We start from the raw sequence: 23,966 nt of genomic DNA, 5'->3' as shown, positions 1-23,966 counted from the left end.
TTAGAGTTGCCATATTTGGCAGATAAAGATACAGGATACCCACTGATATTTTCAGTTCAGCTCAGATCAATCGCTCAGTTGTGTCCTACTGTTTGCAACCCCGTGAATCGCAGCACACCAGGCCTCCCTGTCCATCACCAACTCCTGGAGTTCACTCAGACTCACGTCCATCGAGTCAGTGATGCCATCCAGCCATCTCATCCTCTGTCGTCCCCTTCTCCTCCTGCCTCCAATCCCTCCCAGCATCAGAGTCTTTTCCAATGAGTCAACTCTTCGCATGAGGTGGCCAGAGTACTGGAGTTTCAGCTTTAGCATCCTTCCTTCGAAAGAAATCCTAGGGCTGATCTCCTTCAGAATGGACTGGTTGGATCTTCTTGCAGTCCAAGGGACTCTCAAGAGTCTTCTCCAACACCACAGTTCAAAAGCATCAATTTTGGGGCTCTCAGCTTTCTTCACAGTCCAACTCACATCCATACCTGACCACAGGAAAAACCATAGCCTTGACTAGACAGACCTTAGTCGGCAAAGTAATGTCTCTGCTTTTCAATATGCTATCTAGGTTGGTCATAACTTTTCTTCCAAGGAGTAAGCATCTTTTAATTTCATGGCTGCAGTCACCATCTGCAGTGATTTTGGAGCCCAAAAAATAAAGTCTGACACTCTTTCCACTGTTTCTCCATCTATTTCCCATGAAGTGATGGGACCAGATGCCATGATCTTCGTTTTCTGAATGTTGAGCTTTAAGCCAACTTTTTCGCTCTCCTCTTTCACTTTCATCAAGAGGCTTTTTAGTTCCTCTTCACTTTCTGCCATAAGGGTGGTGTCATCTGCATATCTGAGGTTATTGATATTTCTCCTGGCAATCTTGATTCCAGCTTGTGCTTCATCCAGCCCAGCATTTCTCATGATGTACTCTGCATATAAGTTAAATAAGCAGGGTGACAATATACAGCCTTGACGTACTCCTTTTCTTATTTGGAGCCAGTCTGTTGTTCCATGTCCAGTTCTAACTGTTGCTTCCTGACCTGCATATAGGTTTCTCAAGAGGCAGGTCAGGTATTTTCATTTTATGTAAAAAACAGATTGCTTTTTAACATAAGTATGTCCCATGAAGTATTTGAAAATTTTTATAGTAAAAGAACTATTCATCTTGTACTTGGAATACAAATTTAACTAAGTGTCCTATATTTTATAAAACAACACTAGCCTAAGTGCTTTGGAACTAATGTATCATGAATATGTGTGTATATATCATGAATATATATATATATATATATATATATATATATATATACACACACACACATCTTAAAGTGTGTTGCTAAACTTTTACCAAGTGTTTACATCAGTCCTCCAGCCCCAAGGTACTGTAACATATAAAGTTTTTTTACCCATTAGGAGCTTTTTATTGACAACACTTTCAAAGACATGAATTCTGTTTTATTTACTAGTGTTAGGCACTCAGTCATGTCTGACTATTTGCAACCCCATGGACTGTAGCCCTCCAGACTCCTCTGTCCATGAAATTCTCCAGGCAAGAATACTGGAGTGGGTTGCCATTCCCTTCTTTAGGAGATCTTCTCGACCCAGGGATCGAACCCAGGTCTCCCACACTGCAGGCGGAATCTTTACTGTGTGAACCACGAGGGAAACATATTTATTTACTAAGATCTTTACTTATAGATCACCTTCCGTACCCACTTAATCTAAAATTGCAGACCCTGCCTCCACCACTTCCTTTACCCCTTTCTTTGCTTTAATTTTCTTCTTTGGCTCTTACTTCTGTTTAACATGCTAACATATTTACTTCTTTTTTCATTTATTGTCTACTTTCCCTGCTAGAAATATAGGTTCTTAGGAGCAGAGGCATCTTAGATTTCACTTTTGTATCCCCCAAAACAGTAGGAGATAAATTAAAGGGGCTCCATAAATATTTGTGGAATAAATGAGTGATGCCTGAGAGGCTGTTCAGGACCTTATATTGTTCAATGTAGTATCTATTGTTCTTATAATCATACAGAATCTCAAAGCTTGCCACCAAATTGGAGCCTTGACTGTGGCATAAATGTTTATAATCTTAATATTAGCCCACAGACATAAGGTGAGTAAAAGGTCAGCAGTTCAGGGTTTAAGAGTTATCTCCAGACCTAGTTTAATTTAATCTGCCCCCAGCATGTTTTGTTTTAGAGAAAGGCAATGGCACCCCACCCCAGCACTCTTGCCTGGAAAATCCCATGGGCGGAGGAGCCTGGTAGGCTGCAGTCCATGGGGTCACTAGGAGTTGGACACAACTGAAGCAGCTTAGCAGCAGCAGCAGCGGCGGCATGTTTTTTATAGTTAGATGTTTGTCACCCCAGGTGTCATTTACTAAGATCCCAGATATGATGGAGTGAATATCTGGAATAGTCTAGTAACAAAATGGCACTGCAGGCTGAGAGCACAGGCTCTGTGCTCTGGGTTTGTATATGCAGATCTAGGTGCCTCCAGGGCAGGCTCCTCAAAAAGCTGAAGCTTCAGCTGTGAAGTGGAGACCCTAGTAGGCTCCGTATTGCTCATGTAGATGTGGCGATCGAATGGTCAGCTCTTCTGGCTGTGCTGGGGCCCTCAGCCCATGGCACTACAGCCCTTTGGGTCATGTGTTCTTCCTCACTGTGTATCTTAACTCATTCCCAGGCCTGAGGTCAGATTTTCTCATGGTCCCTTGGTTGCTGACAAAGAACTGAAGTCAGCTTTATGTCGAGTGTTGAGTGTCCTTTTTTTATCCCCCCAATAAGACAAGAATTTTCAGCAGAATGAAGAAAATCTTCTGCTCTTACATTTGACTTTACACAGTGACAGCTGCCTATAATAAAATAGTAAAGGAGAAAAAAATTATAGAAAGAATACAAAAGTGACAAATTAAAGTTGTATGGACTCATGGTTGGGGAAAAGCAATGAGGCAGACAAATATGATCAAATTTAAAGGGCTCAGTGGGATTTGGGAAATTAGCATAAGTACATAAACTAGCGGAGAAGGCAATGGCACCCCACTCCAGTACTCCTGCCTGGAAAATCCCATGGAGGAGGAGCCTGGTGGGCTGCAGTCCATGGGGTTGCTAAGAGTCGGACATGACTGAGCGACTTCACTTTCACTTTTCACTTTCATGCATTGGAGAAGGAAATGGCAACCCACTCCAGTGTTCTTGCCTGGAGAATCCCAGGGACAGGGGAGCCTGGTGGGCTGCCGTCTATGGGGTCGCACAGAGTCGGCCACGACTGAAGCAACTTAGCAACAGCAGCACATAAACTAGCAGTGCCAACTTGGAGCAATGGCATCATGAAATATTTGTCAGCCTTTTTGAGCCCTTTTATGACTCTCTCCTTGAGCCATGTTCTAAAATTTAGAATGTGTCCAAGAGTAAACAAATATCCATATACTTAAGCATAATTTGCATATTCAACTTATTGAGTAATGACACTGACTTGGGGTAAGATACAGTGCATGCATTCAAAACAGAAAAGTTACCAAGTAGCAAACCCAATGGAAAAAAAATAATACAAAAGCTGTGATCATTCTTTTTTGTTTTCTGTTTCCTGCTATAGTGGTGACCCTATTCTGTATGACTTCTCTTTTCATTTCTCCTATGTTTTTTGTATTTCCTTCATATCATATATGAAACCCCAGGAATAATGTTTTCCCTCTTCAGAATCAAGAAATGTCAATTAAAATAAAAATGAGTTACTTTTTTTTTAACTTAAGAGGTAAGCAAAGATGAAAAATACTGATAATAGCCAGTGTTGATGATACGACAAACGGGGCCTTTGATACTTTTATAGTTATGAGTGTTAATTTTTGTTCCTTTTTAAAGGAGAATTTGATGATACAATTCAAAAGCTTTAAAATAGAAAATTTGTTCATCATTTAAGCTAATAGCTTTAAATTTATCCTAATCAAAAATTGAAAAAGTTTTTGGATATTAAATTGGATATACTCATAACTATATGGACATATCCTTAATGACCCATTATTTACCAGGTGGTTCTAGTGGTAAAGAATCCATCTGCCAATGCCGGAGACAAAAGAGATGCAGGTTCAATAACTGGGTGGGGAAGATTCCCTGGAGTAGGAAATGGCAACCCACTCCAGTATTCTTGCCTGGAAGGTCCCATGGACAGAGGAGCCTGGTGGGCTACAGTCCATGAGATCACAAAGAGTCAGACATAACTGAGTAACTGAGCACATTTATCATGTCATAAAACTGGAAACAAATATCCAAAAATAAGAGATTACTTACATCGCTTGTGATACCAACCAATTATGTAGTATTGTACAGCCATAAATATGACATAGGTGTATACTACATAAATGTTATGTTGTATTCCACCTAAATATATGGGAAGATGCTCATAATACAAAAAGTAAGTTATAATGGCAAATATATCATGAGCCATTATTTTTTAATGTATATTATATACATAGAAAAGCGTCTGAAAATATATGAAGCAAGATTATATCTGGGTGTGGATATTCTTCCATTTCTTCATTTTCTTCTCCTTGAATATCTGTATTTTATACACTACAACAGTGAATATATATTTTTAATCAGAAAGAGGGAACAAAGGAAACATTTTGCCACCAGTTCATTTAGTCATTTACTTTGGGGAGAAAGTCAGATATTGCTGCACTTTCATTGATTAGTGATTGGTGAATATTCAGACCACTTGGGAGTTGAGAGCATTTTCATCAAATAAAAACTAGAGAAGAAAAGATAAAACTGATGAGCATGGCAATAGGAACAGCTCTGATATCTCAAAAGCCAAGTGTATTATGGTACTTGCTCTTTGCTTTCTCTCCCTTGATCAAAATTTGATAAAGCTCACCTTCACTAGATGATTTTCAGACATTTTTAATTGGTCAGGATGTAAGTACCAGATAAGTCAGTTGCAGAACCAAGTTTTCACTATGGTTATGCTCAGTAGACTGTGGAAATACACCAAGGACCTCCAACTCTGCCCCAAGTGGGAGAGGTAGCCAGGGTGGGGATGGGGCAGTACTGACTCTTCAGAGGAGCCAACACCAGAGCTAAAGGGTAAGGATGCAATGGCCAGGTGGTCAAGGAAGAGGATGACATTGCAGATAAAAGCACAGAAATATGCATACAGCCCTGGGAGATTTAGCATGTGCTTGGCAAATATTTATTGTGGTGGTGAATAGAAAGCAACACAGCATTCTAGAAATCTTAACTTTCCGGTTTTTGTAATAAACATGCATTAACTTATACACTTTGGGTGCCTTCCAACTTAATAATGTGTGTTCTTAAGGCATTATCCTCCAATCTTCTGTGCTTTCAAAGCTATTTAAATAAATGTAAGCAGTAAGAATATGCAATGATACCTAGCTGATATAATTCAGGAAAGAGTTGATATATAGTTGATACAATGTTGGTAGATTCAAATCTGGGTATTGTTTCACATTTATACCCTCAGCCCTTTGAATGTTCACATTCCATGTAAGAACTAAACAAGAATTCCTGAGTTGCCATTTGGGTTCAGCCTATGGCCAGCTCATATAGAAGCCTTGTTAGCACTCAGGTTAGCATGGGATCTTTTACAAAGGGCAGTGTCCTCTTCTCTGATACCATTCCTTAAATGTCTTAATTTACCTTCAGAACTTGAACTTACTGAAACCATTTCTCGAGGTGTTTATGTTTTCTATTATCTTTCATAATAATAACTTCCAGAAGGAAAATTGTTTGACTTATTTGTCTGAAGCGTGCCTCCCTCAAGATTCATGGGTCTCCTACTGTGTTAAAATATCTTAGTCTGACCATAACTTTGGCAGGATGGATTGATTGCTGCTTCTTAGAAAAAAGAAATTGACCTCTTCATATTAAAAACTCCATGTACAAAAGGTTCTTTTTTTTTTTTCAGAGTTATCAAAGAGACAAGAACAAATTTGCTTGGTTATGCTGATTAGCCTTTCTCCCAGGGCTACCAAGTAAGACAAGAGTTTCCAGGAGCTATTCCCAAATCTGAAGACAGTAGGAAGCTAAGAAAAATCTACCCACAATGAATAACTGCCATCTTATTCAGAGATTGCAGAAATTAAGGTTGAATAACCTTAATTTCAAAATAAGCTGCTTTAAAATAGAATATGCTTGTAAGTGAATGACTAACTGTCTCATTAGTGAACAACTAGTGGGATTCTCAGTTCTAGAAACCATTCTACATTATAACCGATAAAAGATAAGACACAATCTTGCAAGTTTTATCAAAATTAATAAAAACTGCACAAAGAAATTTAAATGAAATCTAGAAAATGGCAAATCAAAGGGAAGCCAGCGTGTCTCTATTCCTGTCTAGGAAAAAAAGTGACTGAGTCTAACCCTAAAGTTGAAAAAGTCCAGTTAGAAGACCAGCCTGATTGGTCAGATCCTCGAAGAGCACCCTGCTTCCTTTGTTTTCCTTCGAATGTGTAATTTGGTCTGCAGAGTATAACAACGAATTAGTCAGGGGCAAAGTTTGGTCCAGACTATTGTACTCACTGTAAAGTCACACAATAGCATTCTGCTTTTCAAATATGACTGTTTTGAGTTTGGTTAGTACAACTCAGCTCCCGAAAATACATTACCCCTCAAAGAACTGGCAGATTAATTTTTGGAGGCTGCAAAGCTGAGACCCAGTTTTGGACCAAGGTGACTTCACCTAGTGCTGCCAGCCCAGCATGACAAAGCCAGCTGGCCTTGTGGATCTTTGCTGCACAACAGAGATGCTGTGGCATTCTCAGTGGCCATGTGCTCGAGAGCCAGCCTTCACCCTGCCTCTCATCCTGTTGCATTGGGATTGGTTTAAGAAAAGAGAATTAGATTTGAGTTTGTTTGGGGGCTTATTCAAGGGAGCGACCGAGCAGAAGGGTTTTCAATGGTGACAGAGTTTTCATCTCCCCAAGAACCCACAATTCAATGAACTGACTGCAGTAAAGCAGCGGAGTGGCCAAGCCCTTGAGGCAATCTGCTTGAGACTTCAGTCATGGCTTCTGAGAGGCTACAGGAGCCCTGGAAATATGCAGTGGATCATTTCCAGAGAGACAACTACCTCCTCTTCACCACCCTTTGATAACCAAATGGACTGCTTCTGTCATTTAGCGTCAGATTCCTAACAGAGGCTGAGAAAAATATGTTATTTCAAAAAATTTCTCCTACAGATTCAAAATAATACCATGCTTTAAAATAAATAATTTGTTATCATCATCTAATACCAATCAAAATTTCCTAGTTGTTTGAAGAATTGTTCTTTATACCTGTTTGTCCAAGTCAGGATCTAATGTAGGACATCACATTATATCAAGTTGTTATGTCCCCTAAATCTCTATTAATATATAAGACTCCCCTTTTTCATGACACTGATTTGTTGGAAGAATGAACCAGTTATCCCATAAAATAAACTCATCTTCTATATTTGCCTGCTTGATTTTTTGCAGTCCTAGTTTTCCCCCTCTATACTGGGTGTTTTAGATAAACTATACATTAGATCTAAAAGCTTTGATTAAAGTTAAGTTTTTAACTAAATGAAAAAGCATAAGTATCCTGGGTGATGTTGAATATTTCATATTGTCTCACATCACAAGACAGTGTTGTGTGGGCATTAGTGTGCTAAGATTGCACTGAATTGAGGTGGTATAAATATCCAATATGCAGCTCCCTTACTCTCCTTGTGACCTAAAGAAGGAATCTGTGTGGTGGTGCTTTGGCATCACATTGCACGTCCTATTCACCATCAACCATTTGTCTAACATTTTATCAACAACTGATAATTTGCATCTGAATCAGTAACTTCCCTTTGGAGTCTCCTTTTTATGTAGGTAGGTTTTATGCTGCACTATTTACTAGTTATGACATTTAACCAAGTCATTAGCTTGAAAGTGAAAATTGCTTAGTTGTGTCTGACTCTTTGCAACCCCATGGACTATACTCCAGGCCAGAATGCTGGAGTGAGTAGCCTTTCCCTTCTCCAGGGGATCTTCCCAACCCCGGGACTGAGGCCAGGTCTCTCGCATTGCAGGTGGATTCTTTACCAGCTGAGCCACCAAGGAGTCATTAGCTTCTTGATCCTTAATTCCCTCTCCTGTAAAATGGGTATAAAAATAGAACTAATCCACATGGTTGTTGGAAGTATTAGATGAGATAACCGTGTATCCATGCTTTGACCATGGTCTGGTGGCACGTACGCAGGTAATAAGTATTGACTGTGTTTTGGCGATGACAACTTGCAAAGTGTTATCCATTTGCTGCCAGGCTCAAGTCCCTGAGGCAAATGGCAAGATACCTGATAAAATTGCTGCAAAAGAGTTGAGGCAGTTATAGACTTTTGAAGAAAAGTGACTTCTACCTTTTTTTCTTTTTCTTTTAAGGCAAAAGTTGTTTCAAATAAGGGCTGCTCAGATTAGTGTTTTCTAAGATGTGTTGTAAGAACCAGGGCCTCAACATGCCCCAGTGAAGGGAGGCTTCCATTGTCAGGATAATGTCTGGGAAATGCTGCCTGTTCTCTCCTACTGTTGAGGTTTCATTGTGCATATTATTAAGTTAAAGATTCTGGAAATCTTCTTAGGGAAGAAACCTGCTTAACTTTGTTTTATCAAGTATTTTCTAATCTGTTTGCCTTTGGACACTACTCATCCTACCTTTGCCTTTTAAAACCAAGTAACAAATGCAAAAATTGTATTGAGATGCGTTAGATCCTCCCAAAGATTTGAATGAAAGGTAGTCAAACTGATGAGCCAACCCTCAGTGTATTGTTGGAAGGTATGTGCACTGACCTTTGGGTCCTGAAAATCCTTGCAAACTAGAAGAGTTAAAAGGTTTCATTCTTTTGTTGGGGCAGGAAAGGCAGCAATTGGAGACCCCGTGGTAATTCAACAGCCAAATTATCTTCCTTAGGTTTTCTCCAGAGCCCACCAGGACTCCTGGAAGACCTGAATCCACCTCCCTATAGGTGTCCCACTGCCATGGGGACCTGCCTAAGCCGACAGGAATGAGTTCCATGGGCCCAAGGGCACGGGGGTATCATTCTTCAGAGGAAGAGCAGAGTATTTGGAATCAGACTAACAGGGGTCAGTGTCTTAGCTAGGCCAGGTATGTGCCATGATCCCTGGGCAGACCTCTTACCCTCTCTGATCTACAGTTTCTTCAGCTGTATAATATAGGCAATTAAAGCACTTAGCTCAAATGGTTGTGAAATCCTTATTAGATATATAAACACACTTTTAAAATCTGAAAACTATTTAAATGCTAGTTAATTTAATTTTAATGTAAAGGGTATTCTTCATGGGCCATATTTTGGGAGTCCACTAGTCATCCTTTTATTTATTCCACTTGTGAAATATTTATTGAGCACTTATAGTGTACTACGTACAGGGTTAAGCGCTGATACAGAGTACATAATAAAGCAGACTGTGTCTCTACCTTCTTGGAATCTAACATTCCATAGTGGGAGACATCTGACAAACAAGTATATACACAAATAAATATATCAGCATACTCTCCTCTCCACAGATATTGATGTGATATTTGTAGATGGGTATATTGCTTATAACCTGGAGTAGGAAATGGCCACCTACTCCTGTATTCTTGCCTGAAAAATTCCATGAGCAGAGAAGCCTGGCAGGCTACAGTCCATATGGTGGCAAAGAGTCGGATATGACTGAGCTCTTACGTGCATTGCTTATAATCTATATATAGATGCATTTTGAAGGTGATACTAATGAACCATTCACAGAAATTCAGAAAATGAAATGCTCAGCTTAAATAAACAGTAAGATTTTTAATATAGAACTAGGAGAGTCCTTAGGAATAGTTTATTTCAATCCCCTCATTTTATAGATGAGGAAAACTAGAACCCAGAATACCATAGAAATTTACCCAATCGAATGTGTGTAAATGTGCATGCATGCCTGTGTGTATGTGTAAGAGAGACAGAGACACCCAGAGAGAGAGGATGGATTTTGAAGCAGGACTTAGATATCCAGGCTTCCCTACGCCTAGTCAGTGCTTTCCATACCCCTGGCTTCCATATGAAAGGAATTCTAAGAGCCTGTTTTAGCAGTGAGTGAGCTATAATCATCACACTCTTAAACATTTTTTTAAAAATAATTTCTACTGTTTTTTGGCTGTAATGTGCAGCATATGGGACCTTCATCCCCCAGTTAGGAATCTAACCCAGGCCCCCTGCCATGGAAGTGCAGAGTCTCAACCACTGGACTGCCAAGGAAGTCCCTCATCACACTTGTATACCATGTGTTCCAATTTCTGGGTTTTTTATACAAGTTGATTTTTCCAAACTTTGCTCCATGAAACATTAGTATTTAAATAGATGTTAATGATCACTTTTTAAATTTCTTGCTCAGAGTAGTTTAGGGAACTGAATTCTCCCCCTGCCACACACACACCCCATTTTAGAAATCCTTAAATGTGTATTGTGATTGTGAAAGATCATTCTGCAGTAAGGAAACCTCTTAACCCACACACATCTTAGCATTCCCCAAACTTATTTGACTACAGGATCTATTTTGAATTATTTAACAATGTGATTAAGGTGCTAGATTGGAAGTTCAGGCTTAGCATCATGGTTGGCTACTTGGTAATGTTTGTGAACACCCGGTAGTAAAGTAGATTAGATCACACAACTTTAAACAGGGCAATTTCTTAGGTCTTAGGATCTCAGGCTGACTGTGGGTATATGAGCAGCACCTGATAGGATACATTTCCTTAAGTTGACCGTGTCCTTCTAACCAAGGACTGGAATGGAAAACAACAGATGCTTAATGAGAGTTTGTTCTGATCCATCTTTGGAGGAAAGCAATCTCTGTAAGTTTTTTTTTTTTTTAATTTTTCAAGCCTTCTAAAAATATTATTATAATAATAATTATTATATTTTTATTTTTAGGCATTCACAAGCCCAGAGTTCTTCCAAAGGATGTGATGTCTTCACAGAACACTCAAATAAGGTAGCTGGACATCCTTGACTCTGAAGTAACTGTCTATCCTTATTACAGACTCATCCAAGTCTGTGGTCATGGTGCCTGTCTGTGGCTGCTTGGTCAAGCAAGCCGTCCAGACATGAACTGTTAGTGATATTTTGAAGGCTTTGAGACAAAAGCCCAGCTTGCTTAAGAATTTTGGTTCAGCAGAGAGGCAGGGAGGTACCGCGAAGAGAGAATCAAAAGCCTGGAAATTTGCTGCTGAGAATAAATGCTAGCTGATCCCTGAGGTGGTTTGTCTGTGCACTCCACTCTCTACAGATGTTAGAGCCTCTTTTTGAGTAAGGACCTGAGGTTCTTTGGTAGCACTTTGATATCCTGCTCGAATTCAATATGTGAAATGGAGGCATCTCTCTGTGACTTGGAGCCCACAGCAGGCTTTGAAGTCTGATCCAATTTTTGCTGCCTACTATTTGATGTTGAAAGGATGAAATGAAGAAAATGTACAGTTTTTGCCAGTAACTCTGCTGAGCATATGTAAGATTAAAAAAACAAAATCCTTTGGATGATGTACTTAGAAATGTTAAGTAGATTAATACCTTCCTATAGGTTTTCTTTTTTCTTTCTCAGGGATAAAAATTAAGTATAGGAGAAAATCAGCACAAGCTGTTTTTTATACGGACTATAATTAATTTACAAGGGGGCTAGGTTGGCTTGTTCAGAGGAAGAAATAAATGGATGAGGCAAAGGTGTTGAGACTTTGCAGCTAATTGCCCCCAAGGAGAGGACCTCCACTCAATTCTACTGTAAAGCATGAGCAACTCACCACATGACCCCAATATACTTAAATCTTTCCCTAGTACGATTGAAGTTCAGGGTCCCTTAGTTAAATGGAAGCCAAGCTCTTAAGGCTGACTCATCAGAGGATAAAAATAATTATTATTTTACTGGGTCTTTCTGAAGCACTCAGTTTCTGGGACTGATTCTGTCTTTTCAGATATGCCATGCTGCTCCAGATTGCCCAGGACTGAGTCCTTCGAGGGGAGCCCCTGCAAAATCTGGTAAGAAGGACATTTTGAATTGCAAGCTATTTCTACTACCTGCATGCTTGTGTACTTTTTAATGAGTTGTTTAGACAGGCTGTGTAGAAGACAGTACTCTGATACTAGTATGGGCTAACGTTAGGAGAAAATTCAGATATGGAAAGCCTTAAAGACTGGAAACAAAACTTTCATTAAAAGTAACAGTTTACTTTTTCTGAAGGAAAAAAAATGAATATCAAAGATCATACTTTTCCCTTTACTTGTAAGAAGGCTAAATTAAGAAACTCCTTTAAAACTTTCTTGTGCTCACTTCAACAGCACGTATACTAAGTTTGGAAAGGTACAGAGATTAGCATCGCCCCTGCACAAGGATGGCATGCAAATCTGCAAAGCATTCCATATTAAAAACAACAACAACACCAGGGAAGATAGAGAACTGACCAGCTTTCAGTGAAGCAAATAGTTCAGAGTCAAAATCTAGGGCTTGGTAAAGAATACGGATTTAGAGAGTAGTTCTGCCCTTTTGGCAACATGGTTATTCTTTTAGCAAGAATACAGACATCTTGCCACACTCATGGAAAATGGTATTTTTTGCCCCCTTTCTAAATTCTTGCTGCAGAATATGGTAAAAGTCGGTTTGAGGTGTTATGAGTAGCTATAATCAATACTTCTGGAAGATAAACTAGAAGCAAGATCATAAGAAATATTTATGAACCAGAAAATACTAAACACATTTTGGATCATTCCCAAGGAAGAAATCTTTTCAACTTAAAATACTAATACTAAGAAGCTACTGTACATTTACTGTTGACCTCATTTATTTTTCTGCAATATATAATTTCTCAGATTTCTCAAAGTTTCGTCTTAGTCTGTTTTTCAGTGACAACATGGTAAAATATGAAGTAGAAAATGTGTGATATACGTGTTAGGACCTTCAGTCCATATGAAATTTAACTCTTCAAGAGAGATGAGAGAGAATTAGTGTATTATAGCAGAATGTTTTAAATGAACATGCAGGAAATGATAAATCTGTCCAATGGACTAATTTCCTCACAGCCAGGTAATATTCAGGAATAAGGCCGCAGTGAGGTAAGGGTAAGAGTGGTGCAAAAGTGAAAACTGAGGGAAAAGCTCATGTGGTGGAATGGAATCTGTTATGCAAGAATCTGGCTGGCATTTTCCACTATCCAAACAGTTAATCTCTACCTTTTAATTTGGGTGTTTAGACCGTTTACATCTAATGTGACTGTTGACATATTTTGGTTTATATCAGTCATCTTGCTATTTGTTTTCTTTGTTCCATCTGGCCTTTGTTCTCTTCTAGCATTCTACTTTAAAATACATGTAAAAAGAAATTTTTAAAGCATGACTGAATAGCCAAAGGCACAGATTCTGCCTTTGGAGTCAGATCTGCCTGGATGCAAATCTCTGCTTTCCTGTTACATACGTTTCTGTAACAATTCCTTACCTTAGTACTTATACACATGTAAGATGAGGGAAATGGTAATTCATAGCCAAAAGGTTGTATTGAGGATTAAATAAGCTGGTAGAAGTAAAGGACACAGCATGGTGTCTGGCTCGTCATAATGGTACGCTGTTAGGTCGGATGTTGCAATGGTACTTATGCTATTGACATTATACAAATGCAAAGTTAAATATGAAAAATGGGTCGAGAAATAAAGTTCTTATTTTGAGGCATCAAGTTTTGGTGGTATCATTCAGGAGGAGTAAAAATATATTGCATTTTGAATTAACTACTGAAGAGACATGTTGGATTATAATCATCTTTCCCTGTCTTTAGATAAGTGCCTGCAAAAGTCAAACTTATTAATAAGTTGCTGCAAATGTTCATATGTTCTTGCTGTCACGATTGCTCCTTCCTTCCCATCTAGAGGTTTCTCTGTTTGGTTTGCCACCATCACCATGACTTCTCCTTAAACTCTTGTCAACTGTATCCTAAGTGGTCCTCCTGCTTCTTTTCCTCTCTCAACTTGCCTCATGCATGGATACCTGAGGAGCTCTTCCAAAGCATTCCCTAATCATAGCTTTCTCTTCCACCATAATCTCCAGTGGCTCCCTGTTGTTCTCGCATCAACTGTAAGCTTCTCGGCACAACGTCCAAGGCTGTCTCTGTTCTAACTCTTCCTGTCTTCCTTTCCAGCTCTGTCTTCACTGATCTCTCTTCCTCATTGTGTGCTTTGCCACACCAAACTACTCTCTGTCCTCCACGCATGCCAAGTGTGTTCTTTCTCTCCTCCGTGATTTTGTTCATGCTGTTGCCCTTACCTCACTGTTCATTCTCAAAGTCCCCTCCATTCTTCAGTCCACCCTCTGAGCACTTTGACTTTCCTTTAGTACGTACCACACCCTTCCTTGTATTACAGCTATTCACATGCATCTACTCGACTTGAAACTCTCTAGAGCCATGTCTTTTCATTTCCCTATTCTGTCCTTGCAAACTAGCCTAGGTCCCCAAATTGAGTTCTTAAGCATTCACAACTGTGATAGGATATAGTGGAAGCAAGAATGAAATGAAGCTCAAGTAAATGAGTCAGAGAAGTTTTAAACTGTACTTCTAACAATCCTGGAACAAAATAAAGGTCTCTTGTGCTGTGCTTAGTCGCTCAGTCATGTCTGACTCTTTGTGACCCCGTGGACAGTGCCCCTCCAGACTCCTCTGTCCATGGTCTCTTAACACCCCCAAAGAGGTATAGCATACCAGTGGAACAAGTTTAAAAAATCCAAGCCATTTCATGTTGTTGTTGTTGTTCTGAACAGGGGGAGAGGGAAGGAAGGTTTGGGCAGGAAAAAGCATTTTATAAATCAGATTCCTCTTGACCTTAGAAGCCAAGAAAGATGGCTGAAGAACAAAAGATTTCCAGTTTTATTTATATGTTCACAGTGATAAGCTGCAGAAATGAGTATATTTACTCTGTAAGAGACATTTTAGCCAGTTATATTTTAGTGTTTAATTCATTGCCTTAAATGATCCATTATTGCAATCCATGATTCTATAGAAGCCTGAGAATATTATGACCTTTTCAGTTTTAAGAAAACACTAACATCCAACAAGCTTGCCTTCTAACTTTCAGTGAGTGCTAACTTCATTGTTTTATAAAGAGATCTGAGGGAGGTGAGGGTAGGGGAAAGCAGGGAATAAATCTAAAGTTACTTAATCAGGCCAGTTTTGCTCAGAACATCCAGGGAAAAAAGTGTCCAAATGTGGGGCTTGGACAAAGGCTATCTTCAGTTAGTCAGTCAGGGATTTCCTTCATTGATCATTTGAGCCTTATATTTTTCACATGGGACAGGAAAGCACAGTATATTGAAGTACATAACATGAATCACTTTGCCACTAATCCAAGCAGAAATTATTTAATTGGACTGACAGGCATATATACAAACCTGGTTTGCCTTTACTCAGTTCAGTTGCTCAGTTGTATCCAGCTCTTTGTGACACTGTGGACTGCAGCAGTCCTTTACTATGTAAAAGTTTATTCTTCAGGCATTTGTTCTTCTCTTTATTTCTTCAGCAAACAATTATTAACACTTACTAAGTGCCAGGAACTTTCCTGGGCCAGTGCTTCTCAAACTATTTTTAAAAAGACCAAATTGGAAAAAAAAGAAAAAAGACCAAATTGGAATTAGATGTTTTAATTTTCAAATTGCACAGTCTGATATTTTTGTAAAATACAGTGAAATGAATTACTAGGTAAATAATCACCCATTTAGGTGTTGTGCAATATCAAATTGATTTATACTTTTCTAAATTTCTTACTCTAACTTAAACTACTTTAAGTTTCTCCAGTGATCTAGCTGAGACCAGAGGCAAGAGTCGGCCTGTAGACCACACTTCATGGGCACTGTTCTGGTCGTGTGTGGCACATCAAGGAACAACACAGTCAAAGAGTCCTAGTGTCATGCTGCTGCTGCTGCCGCTGCTAAGTTGCTTCAGTCGTGTCTGACTCTGTGCAACCCCATAGACGGCAGCCCACCAGGCTCCCCCGTCCCTGGGATTCTCCAGGCAAGAACACTGGAGTGGGTTGCCATTTCCTTCTCCAATGCATGAAAGTGAAAAGTGAAAGGGAAGTCGCTGAGTCATGTCCAACCCTCAGCGACCCCATGGACTGCAGCCTTCCAGGCTCCTCCATCCACGGGATTTTCCAGGCAACAGTACTGGAGTGGGGTGCCATTGCCTTCTCTGCTTCATGGTGCTACATTCTAGCAAAGGGACATTCTAGAAAAGGAACGGTAAGCAATAACCCTAATCCTAAATCAGTTGTGTGGGATGTTAGAAAGGTGAAGTGTTATAGGGGAGAAAACACAGCAAAGGAGATTGGGGGTGGCCAAAGCGTGGAGGACGAGGATGGAGGATGGTTTACTTCTAAACGGGGTGGTCAGAGAGCACTGCACAGAGAGGGCACGAGGAGAAGAACATTATAGGCAGAGGGAACAGCTGAGGCAGATGCCCTGAGGAGACAGTGTGGAGTACCTGAGGGGCAGAAGGGAGCCTGGGTGACTGGAGCCGAGAGAGCAAGAAGGAGAATCGTAGAAGGTAAGGAGCCAGGTGGTACCTGTCCTACCAAACCCTGAGAATCTGGTTAGAAAGAATGTTCTGATTCAGCAGGTCTGGGTGGCTCCTGCAGTGTTAGAGAGCTTCTAGGTGGTGCCATGGTGTTGACCCAAGGTCCACATTTTGAGTAGCAAGGGTATAAACTCAGTGAAATGGAAACAACTGGTTTGAGGAGAGATGATACGCATCATCAATGAAATGAGATATTCTCTTAAGTTATGTATTCCAGACAGCTGAAACTTTCTAAAACTATGACTCCCCTTCCATATTGAGTATATTGGACACAGTTCTTATTCACAGTGCCCTGGGACATGATTATTAGTAACAGTTCACACTGGTGCTAACACGGAGATCCTTGGAGATCATTGTGAAATGGGACCACCTCGTGTGCTCAATCACTCAGTCGTGTCCAGCTCTCTGTGACCCCATGGACTGTAGCCCACCAGGTTCCTCTGTCCTTGGAATATTTCAGGCAAGCATACTGGAGTGGGTTGCCGTTTCCTTCTCCAGGGGATCTTCCGGACCTAGAGATCGAATCTTAGTCTCCTACGTCTCCTGCATTGGTGGGTAGATTCTTTACCACCGAGCCATCTACCCTTAAAATAAGTGACCCTCAACTATTATGATTTTTAGTTAATGCACCTGCTTATTTTAACTTTCTTCTCTCTCAACACAAAGCTGTTATTTCCTGCTATTGCTAATGTGCTCATTTTTTATAACATACCTTCCTTTTGCCTTCTCTCTTTTTCTCCTTGTTGTGGTATAAAAACCAAATTTTAATTTGTTTTTTTCTACATTTTAACAAAGGGAATCTGAGTGGGGGATGTGAGGAAATCCCAGTGAAAGAAAGAAAGGGAACTCCCACAGATGTAGCATCGACTATGGGCACATACAAGTTTCACCTGTATTTTCTTAGTGTAAAGTATACGCTACTAAGTTTGTGACCTGCTTTTTCAAGGACCTTCATTGTCAGGGCCTGTGATACCTCACTGACATTAGGTAGTCCTGCCCTTGGTTATCTTCTTGTCTACAAGTAGTATAGGTTATTCATATTTCTTTTGGAAGGTAAAAAAGTCATTGCATTTGCTAAGAGTTACTTTAGCTATATGGCTTTTTAAAATGGAGGCTAGTACATTTTCAGGGAGCCAGGGAGAGGTGGTATTGTACTAGCCTCCCAAGGGGGTTGCCTCTGGTAGCTTGCAGTGTCAGGGTGTGGTAGAGTCCCCATCAAAGTGGCTTTAGAATTCAGTGATCTGGTTCCATATCATCTTCAGATTTGCTGAGCAAATCATACACCTTTTCTTTCACCCACTGCTTCTCTAATGCCATCTACTCTGTTATTTTCCTGCTATTTTCTCACTGCTCATTACTAAGTTTTATTGGTCTTGGCAGAAGTTCAGCTATCAGAAAGCAAACTTGGGTTGTGTTTTTATCCTTGGAACCCCAAATCATTAGGGTGACCAAACGTCTCCATTTTCTTGGGACTGAAGGTTTTCCAAGATGTGGATTTTTTGGAATTGTCCCAAGCAAACTAGGACAAGTTGGTCACCTTATAATAATATTGGGAGTTGAACTTGACTGGTGAAAACTAAATTTTTTAATTAGATCATTGTATCAGGCAAAACTGAGCCTTAGATTTATGCTACACTGCTATAGCTCACACTGCTGCCTATGTTTGGAAGGGGATGCAAGCAGCTTGCCAAACCACAACCACTGTGATCGTAAAGGGCTCAGATGTCACCCATTTGACAGGGAGAGCATGTTCCTACAACAGAGACTCAAAGGCAACATAATCCCTGTTGGGAAAGCACATGGGAGCCAGACGCTATGGAGGCAAGGCTACTGGGCCTCCCTGTCCCACACCCAGTGCCATGACAGAAAGCCACATACAAGGCTTGGTGACCACTAATAATCTCTCAAGCCTCGAATTCCTGCTCTTTTTGACTCCCATAATGCTGATCCATCTTTTCTTCCTGACTGGGTGCCACAGAATTCACCATAAACTCTCATCATGAAGCCTCGGTCTCAGGACTTTTCTCAGTGCAATAGTGAAGGTACTATTGGTGTGGAATTCTTAACCTTTAGTGTGGGAGGTTCGGAGAAGGCGATGGCACCCCACTCCAGTACTGTTGCCTGGAAAGTCCCATGGACGGAGGAGCCTGTGGGCTGCAGTCCATGGGGTCGTGAAGAGTCGGACATGACTGGGCGACTTCCCTTTCACTTTTCACTTTCATGCATTGGAGAAGGACATGGCAACCCACTCCACTGATCTTGCCTGGAGAATCCCAGGGACGAGGGAGCCTGGTGTGCTGCCATCTATGGGGTCACACAGAGTCGGACACAACTGAAGCGACTTAGCAGCAGCAGTAGCAGCAGTGTGGGAGGTAATCTCTGTCTTAAAGGATCCTTTTTAAACTGGTGATTCTCAGACTTCAGTAAGTGTTAGTATCACCCTAGTGATTGTTAAAATGCAGATTACTGGTTCATTCCAGAGTTTCCAATTTTGTGTGGGGTACAAGAGAGGAGGGATTTGCATTTGCATCACATTCCCGGGTTATACAGTGCTACCCTTTGAGAACCACATCCCCTGTCTCTATGATATTATATTGAATCAGAAAAGGTAAACTTTGTATAGATGCCTTTCTATTCTTTCACTTAACAAACACTTATTGAGTACTTACTGTATACCAAACTCAGGCCAGGCAGTGAAATAAGACACTTAAGAGACAAATGCAATTATAACAGCTTGGTCTTTGCAGCTGTCATTTTCCAAAGCAAGTTTGGTAACATACTGAGTGTCCATATTTATCTCAAGTGGTCTTATTGAATTGTCAGGAAATTGTCCAGAACAAAGTTACAGTTACTTGTTACTTTGCTGTAGAGGAGGGTGAGGAGAGTGTCCCAGACTTTTAAAAGTGTCTCAATTTATAAAATTATTAGGAATTACTGCCTTTAAAAGATTTTTGTCTTTTATAAACTCTACTACCTCTGCTAGCCTCCCACAAGGCAAAATTGCTCCAAACTCTACCAGATCTGAATATTTGCATGTATCTCTAATATATATGTCATTGCCATAATGTTTGTGTCCTGGCTTTTTGCAAAAGAATTGAAGGCATGAGGGCAGATAAATGGGCAGATAAATGGAAGTGAAAGGGGAGGGATTATGGTTCTCTTAATCCCAAATTTGATTCCAACCTAGTGCCATTTATGTTAATCACATACCTTTCCTTTAAAAGACTTTCCTCGTTCTTACTAGATCTTATCTGGGTGTTGAGTTTGGTTTTGTCTTGCTTAATTTCATAATTTTGGAGAATGCAGAGTGCTTGGGTCATCAGTTGCTGTTTGTGGCAGTTTACGCCAACTGAGGCCTCTGTGCAAAACTGTGGCTTTCTATAAGAACTGTGCAGAATACCTAGCAAGAGGCAAAGATTCCTTGACAGACCATTTTCCCAGAAATTTGGGGGTGATGATGATAAGGAAGAAAGGATGCAGTCCACATAGGTTGGCACCATCCACCCCTCAGTCAACCGAGTTGGCGAGATTCTGCCTCCATTGTAGGAGCTGAGGCTAGAGGGGAAAGTGGCTGCCCTTTGAGGGCTGGTGGGTAGAAGGTATGGAGGTCATTTGTCAGCCACAGTTCTTATGGTCACGTACCTCAGGGAAAGCCCTGTGACAGCATGTTCTCATTCCTGCAGCTCATTAAAGCATGGTACAAAGTTGGATAGTTTTTGGACATTATTTCTGCTTAGATTGTTACTGTAAACGTATCTGAGGAGGATCAGCAGGAACTTTTCTGGTGCTTTCCTGAGTGCATTAGGTCAGGATGCACTCTTTGCCAATGCCAAGTTAGATTCTGGCATTGACCCAGGACATCAGGAGCACAGCTGCCAAACAAGCAGGGCGGAGAGGGGTGGAGGGAGTGAGTCAAGTTAGGGTGCTTGGCTTCCAGAATTGGATGTTGATGGCGTGGCTGTAAAATGTGCCAAGAGGAATTTTATTTTTACATTCTTTTCTTACTTTATGTATTTGAAACAGCATAAACTCATTGTTAACCTTGGTTGGCTCCTTTGTTTCATTTTAAAGGATTCTTTTCAACTTTAAAATGAAACACACAGTTGTATAGTAGGAATGGAGTGATTTTTCTTCTATTTTACTTTTGTTTGTTTTCCAAGATTGGGAGTAATAAATTTTATTAGTTTTTTAAAAAATTAATAGTTTTCTCTAGTAGTTTTGGGTTTTGAGAAAAATTGAGTGCAAAGTAGCAAGTTCTCATTTACTCTCCTCACATTTCCCTCTCTCCCCATTTTCCCCTGTTATTAACATCTTGCATTAGAGTGACTTGTTTGGTACAATGATGAGCCAGTATTGATATATTATTATTAACAAAGTCCATAATTTACATGACACTTCATTCTCTGCATTGTACAGTCTGTGAGTTTTGAAAAATATATAATGACATGTATCCACCATTGCAGTATCAAACAGAATAGTTTTATTTGCCTAATAATCCCCTGTGCTCCATCTATTAATCCCTCTTTCTCTTACCTTAAGCTCCTGGCAACTGTTAATTTTGGCTTCCCTGATAGCTCAGTTGGTAAAGAATCTGCCTGCAATGCAGGAGACCTCAGTTCAATTCCTAGGTCAGGAAGATCCCCTGGAGAAGGGAAAGGCTACCCACTCCAGTATTCTGGCCTAGAGAAGTCCAAGGACTGTATAGTCCATAGGGTCGCAAAGAATTGGAAGCGACTTTCGCTTTCACATAGTTTTGACATTTCCAGAATGTCGTATAGTTGGAATCAGACAGTATTTAGCCTTTCTGTATTGACTTCTTTCCACTAGCAATATGTATTTAAGGTTCCTCCATGTCTTTATGTGGCTTGACAGTTGATTTCTTTTTATTGCTGAAAATAATCTGTTATATAGATGTATCACAGTTTGTTCATCCATTCACCTACTGATGGATGTCTTGATTGCTTCCAGGTTTTGGCAATTATGAATAAAGCTGTTATAAACATTTTTCTACAGGTTTTTATGTAGACATAGGTTTTTCAAGTCCTTTGTGTGAATACCGAAATGTGTGATGGCTGGATTATATGGTAAGAGTGTATGTTTTATAAGAAACTGCCAAACTGTCTTCCAAAGCACCTGCACCATTTTGCATTCCTACCAGCAGTGAATGAGAGTTCCTGTTGCTCTTCATCCTTACCAGCATTTGGTGGTGTCGGTGTTCTGGCTTTTTGCCATTTAAATAGGTATGTAATGGTATCTCATTGTTGTTTTAATTTTTGTTTCCCTGATGTGGAACATCTTTTCATATGCTTATTTGCTATCTGTATAACTTCTTTGGTGAAGTGTCCGTTCAGATCTTTTGCCCATTTTTAAATTGTGCTGTTTGCTTTCTTATTTGAGGGTATAAGAGTTCTTTGTATATTTCACTACCAGTCCTTTGTGAGATATGTGTTCTGCAAATATTTCTCCCTGTCTGGAGTCTGTCTTTTCATTCTCTTTGCAGTGTATTTTGTGGAGCAGTAACGAATTTTTTTATGCACGTAATCAAGGAGAAAAAATTTTTAAATAAACCTGACTCTCAGCATAGTACCTACTCCCTATCCAAGAAAATGAAGCAACCTAAGAGGAACAAGGTGATTGGTTGTTCAGTAGTTGAACGTGTAAGGACCATGACACAAGTGTGTTCCTTAAATTAAATGTAATCAATTCTAAGTGTTACAGGGAGGCAAGAAAGACATAGTCCAAAATGACATAAGTGGCAGGGGGTGGGGGGGTGGGGGGTGGAATCTGTGGTTATATGACTGTGTGCAGAATCATGGTGAGGTTTTTCTCTCTTTTCATTTTTATCTGACTCTTTAAAGTAACTAGAACTCCTAGTTACTTAAACTCACCCCAGGAAGGCTCTGGGGCTGTCTTCTTTCAGTAAAAACTGAACTTAGCAAGGGATAAATTGTTGGTTTAAGTTCAAAGAGGGATGGGAGAGCATGAAGTGCCCCTTTCCTACTCACTGATTCAAGTATTCGGTCAGCTGGTATTTACTGAGCAGTTATTACGTGGTGGTAGGTGCTGTGTTGGGTGCTGGTGGTATATAATGGAGCAACAGCCAGGACTGCCCTTGTGGGTTTACATTCTAAGGGAGAAATAGACAAGTAAACCCAAAAGCAAATCTCTGGCCAGGATGTTAGTATGAGTGGCCCCTGGAGCTGTGCTATGACAGGGGTACCCTCGTGATTTTGTGGGAGCAGAGAAGGATCAGTGGGCTGACATCAAAGCTGAGAACTGAAGGGGATCCAGAACTAACCAGACAGAATGGAGAAGGATGTCTCTGGCCCTCTGCCTGCTCCCTTTTCACACCAGGAAAGGCTCTCACATGAGAGATATAAGATTGTGGTTGTTTTAATGTGCGTGAATGCTTAGTTGCTCAGTCGTGTCTGACTCTTTGCAACCCCTTGGACTGTAGCCTGCCAGGCTCCTCTGTCCATGGGATTTTTCAGGCAAGAACACTGGAATGGGTTGCCATTTCTTCTTCCAGGGGATCTTCCTGAGCCAGGGATCGAACCTGTGTCTCCTATGTCTCCTGAAATGCAGACAGATTCTTTACCCACTGAGACATCAAACACCTTTTAAAATTCTGAAATGTAACATGCTGACAGAAAAAAAAGAAAAAAGGTTTATAAAAGAGATGGACAGTATAATGAATTATTAGGAAGTCTCTATACCATTACACCTGAGATCAGAAAACAGAACTTGCCAGCACCTTAGAAGCCTTCTGATACCCTTTCCTGATTATGATTCTCCTCCTCCCTAGAGGTCACCCCCTAAGTATGCATCTTAAATACCATAGTTTAACTCCAGATTATGGGCTTATTGCCTGAAGATAGAGCCTGACATGTGTAAAGCACCTAATAAATGTTTAGCTGTTGCCACTGTGTTTTCCCCACTCCTCAGAGAATCCTTCTGAAAGTACTTAATTTCAAATTACCAGCTCCTTCCTTCCTTCTGTTCAAATTGTCAAGTCTTACAGAGTGTGCTGATTTCTACAAACTGCACTTGGTTTTTTCCCATTGCCACCACAAGCCTTAAGAGTTTATCACCTTGAAACTTTACCACATTTAAAAAGAGTTGGACTAATTTGATATTTTCTTTGTCTGGCAATTTGTGTATTGGGAAGGAGTTATGTTTCATTAATACACCTAAATGGTATAAGGGATTTTGAGAGCTCCCTCTGACTCAAAACCCCATTTTCGTTCTCCACTATGCAGAAGGTCCGTTAGGCTCCTTGGCAGTCAGCAATTAGAACAGCCAGTCTACCCAGATATTAGGCTGGATTTGTCTAACCTAATATACATGGCGATCAGTGGTCCCAAGGGGACCCTTCCTTTTTAAA

At 40.3% G+C, this 23,966-nt stretch overlaps 1 protein-coding gene and 1 non-coding gene across 2 annotated transcripts in view; both read left to right on the top strand.

The window, feature by feature from the left end:
• The window catches only part of MYO3B (myosin IIIB), a 275,064-nt gene that overhangs the window by 171,131 nt on the left and 79,967 nt on the right, over positions 1–23,966 (top strand). The window contains exons 24-25 of the mRNA XM_069575180.1: positions 10,921–10,981; positions 11,952–12,015. Of these exons, the coding sequence (XP_069431281.1) occupies positions 10,921–10,981; positions 11,952–12,015 (125 nt within the window). The remainder of the gene's footprint in view (positions 1–10,920; positions 10,982–11,951; positions 12,016–23,966) is intronic.
• Positions 12,300–12,403, top strand: LOC138434838 (U6 spliceosomal RNA). Its single transcript, XR_011254914.1, has one exon. It is a non-coding gene; the product is annotated as a U6 spliceosomal RNA (small nuclear RNA).

The sequence above is a fragment of the Ovis canadensis genome, chromosome 2, assembly GCF_042477335.2.
Source record: "Ovis canadensis isolate MfBH-ARS-UI-01 breed Bighorn chromosome 2, ARS-UI_OviCan_v2, whole genome shotgun sequence".
Lineage (NCBI taxonomy): Eukaryota > Metazoa > Chordata > Mammalia > Artiodactyla > Bovidae > Ovis > Ovis canadensis.
The sequence above is the reverse complement of the archived record's forward strand: the minus strand, read 5'-3'. Positions and strand labels throughout refer to the sequence as shown.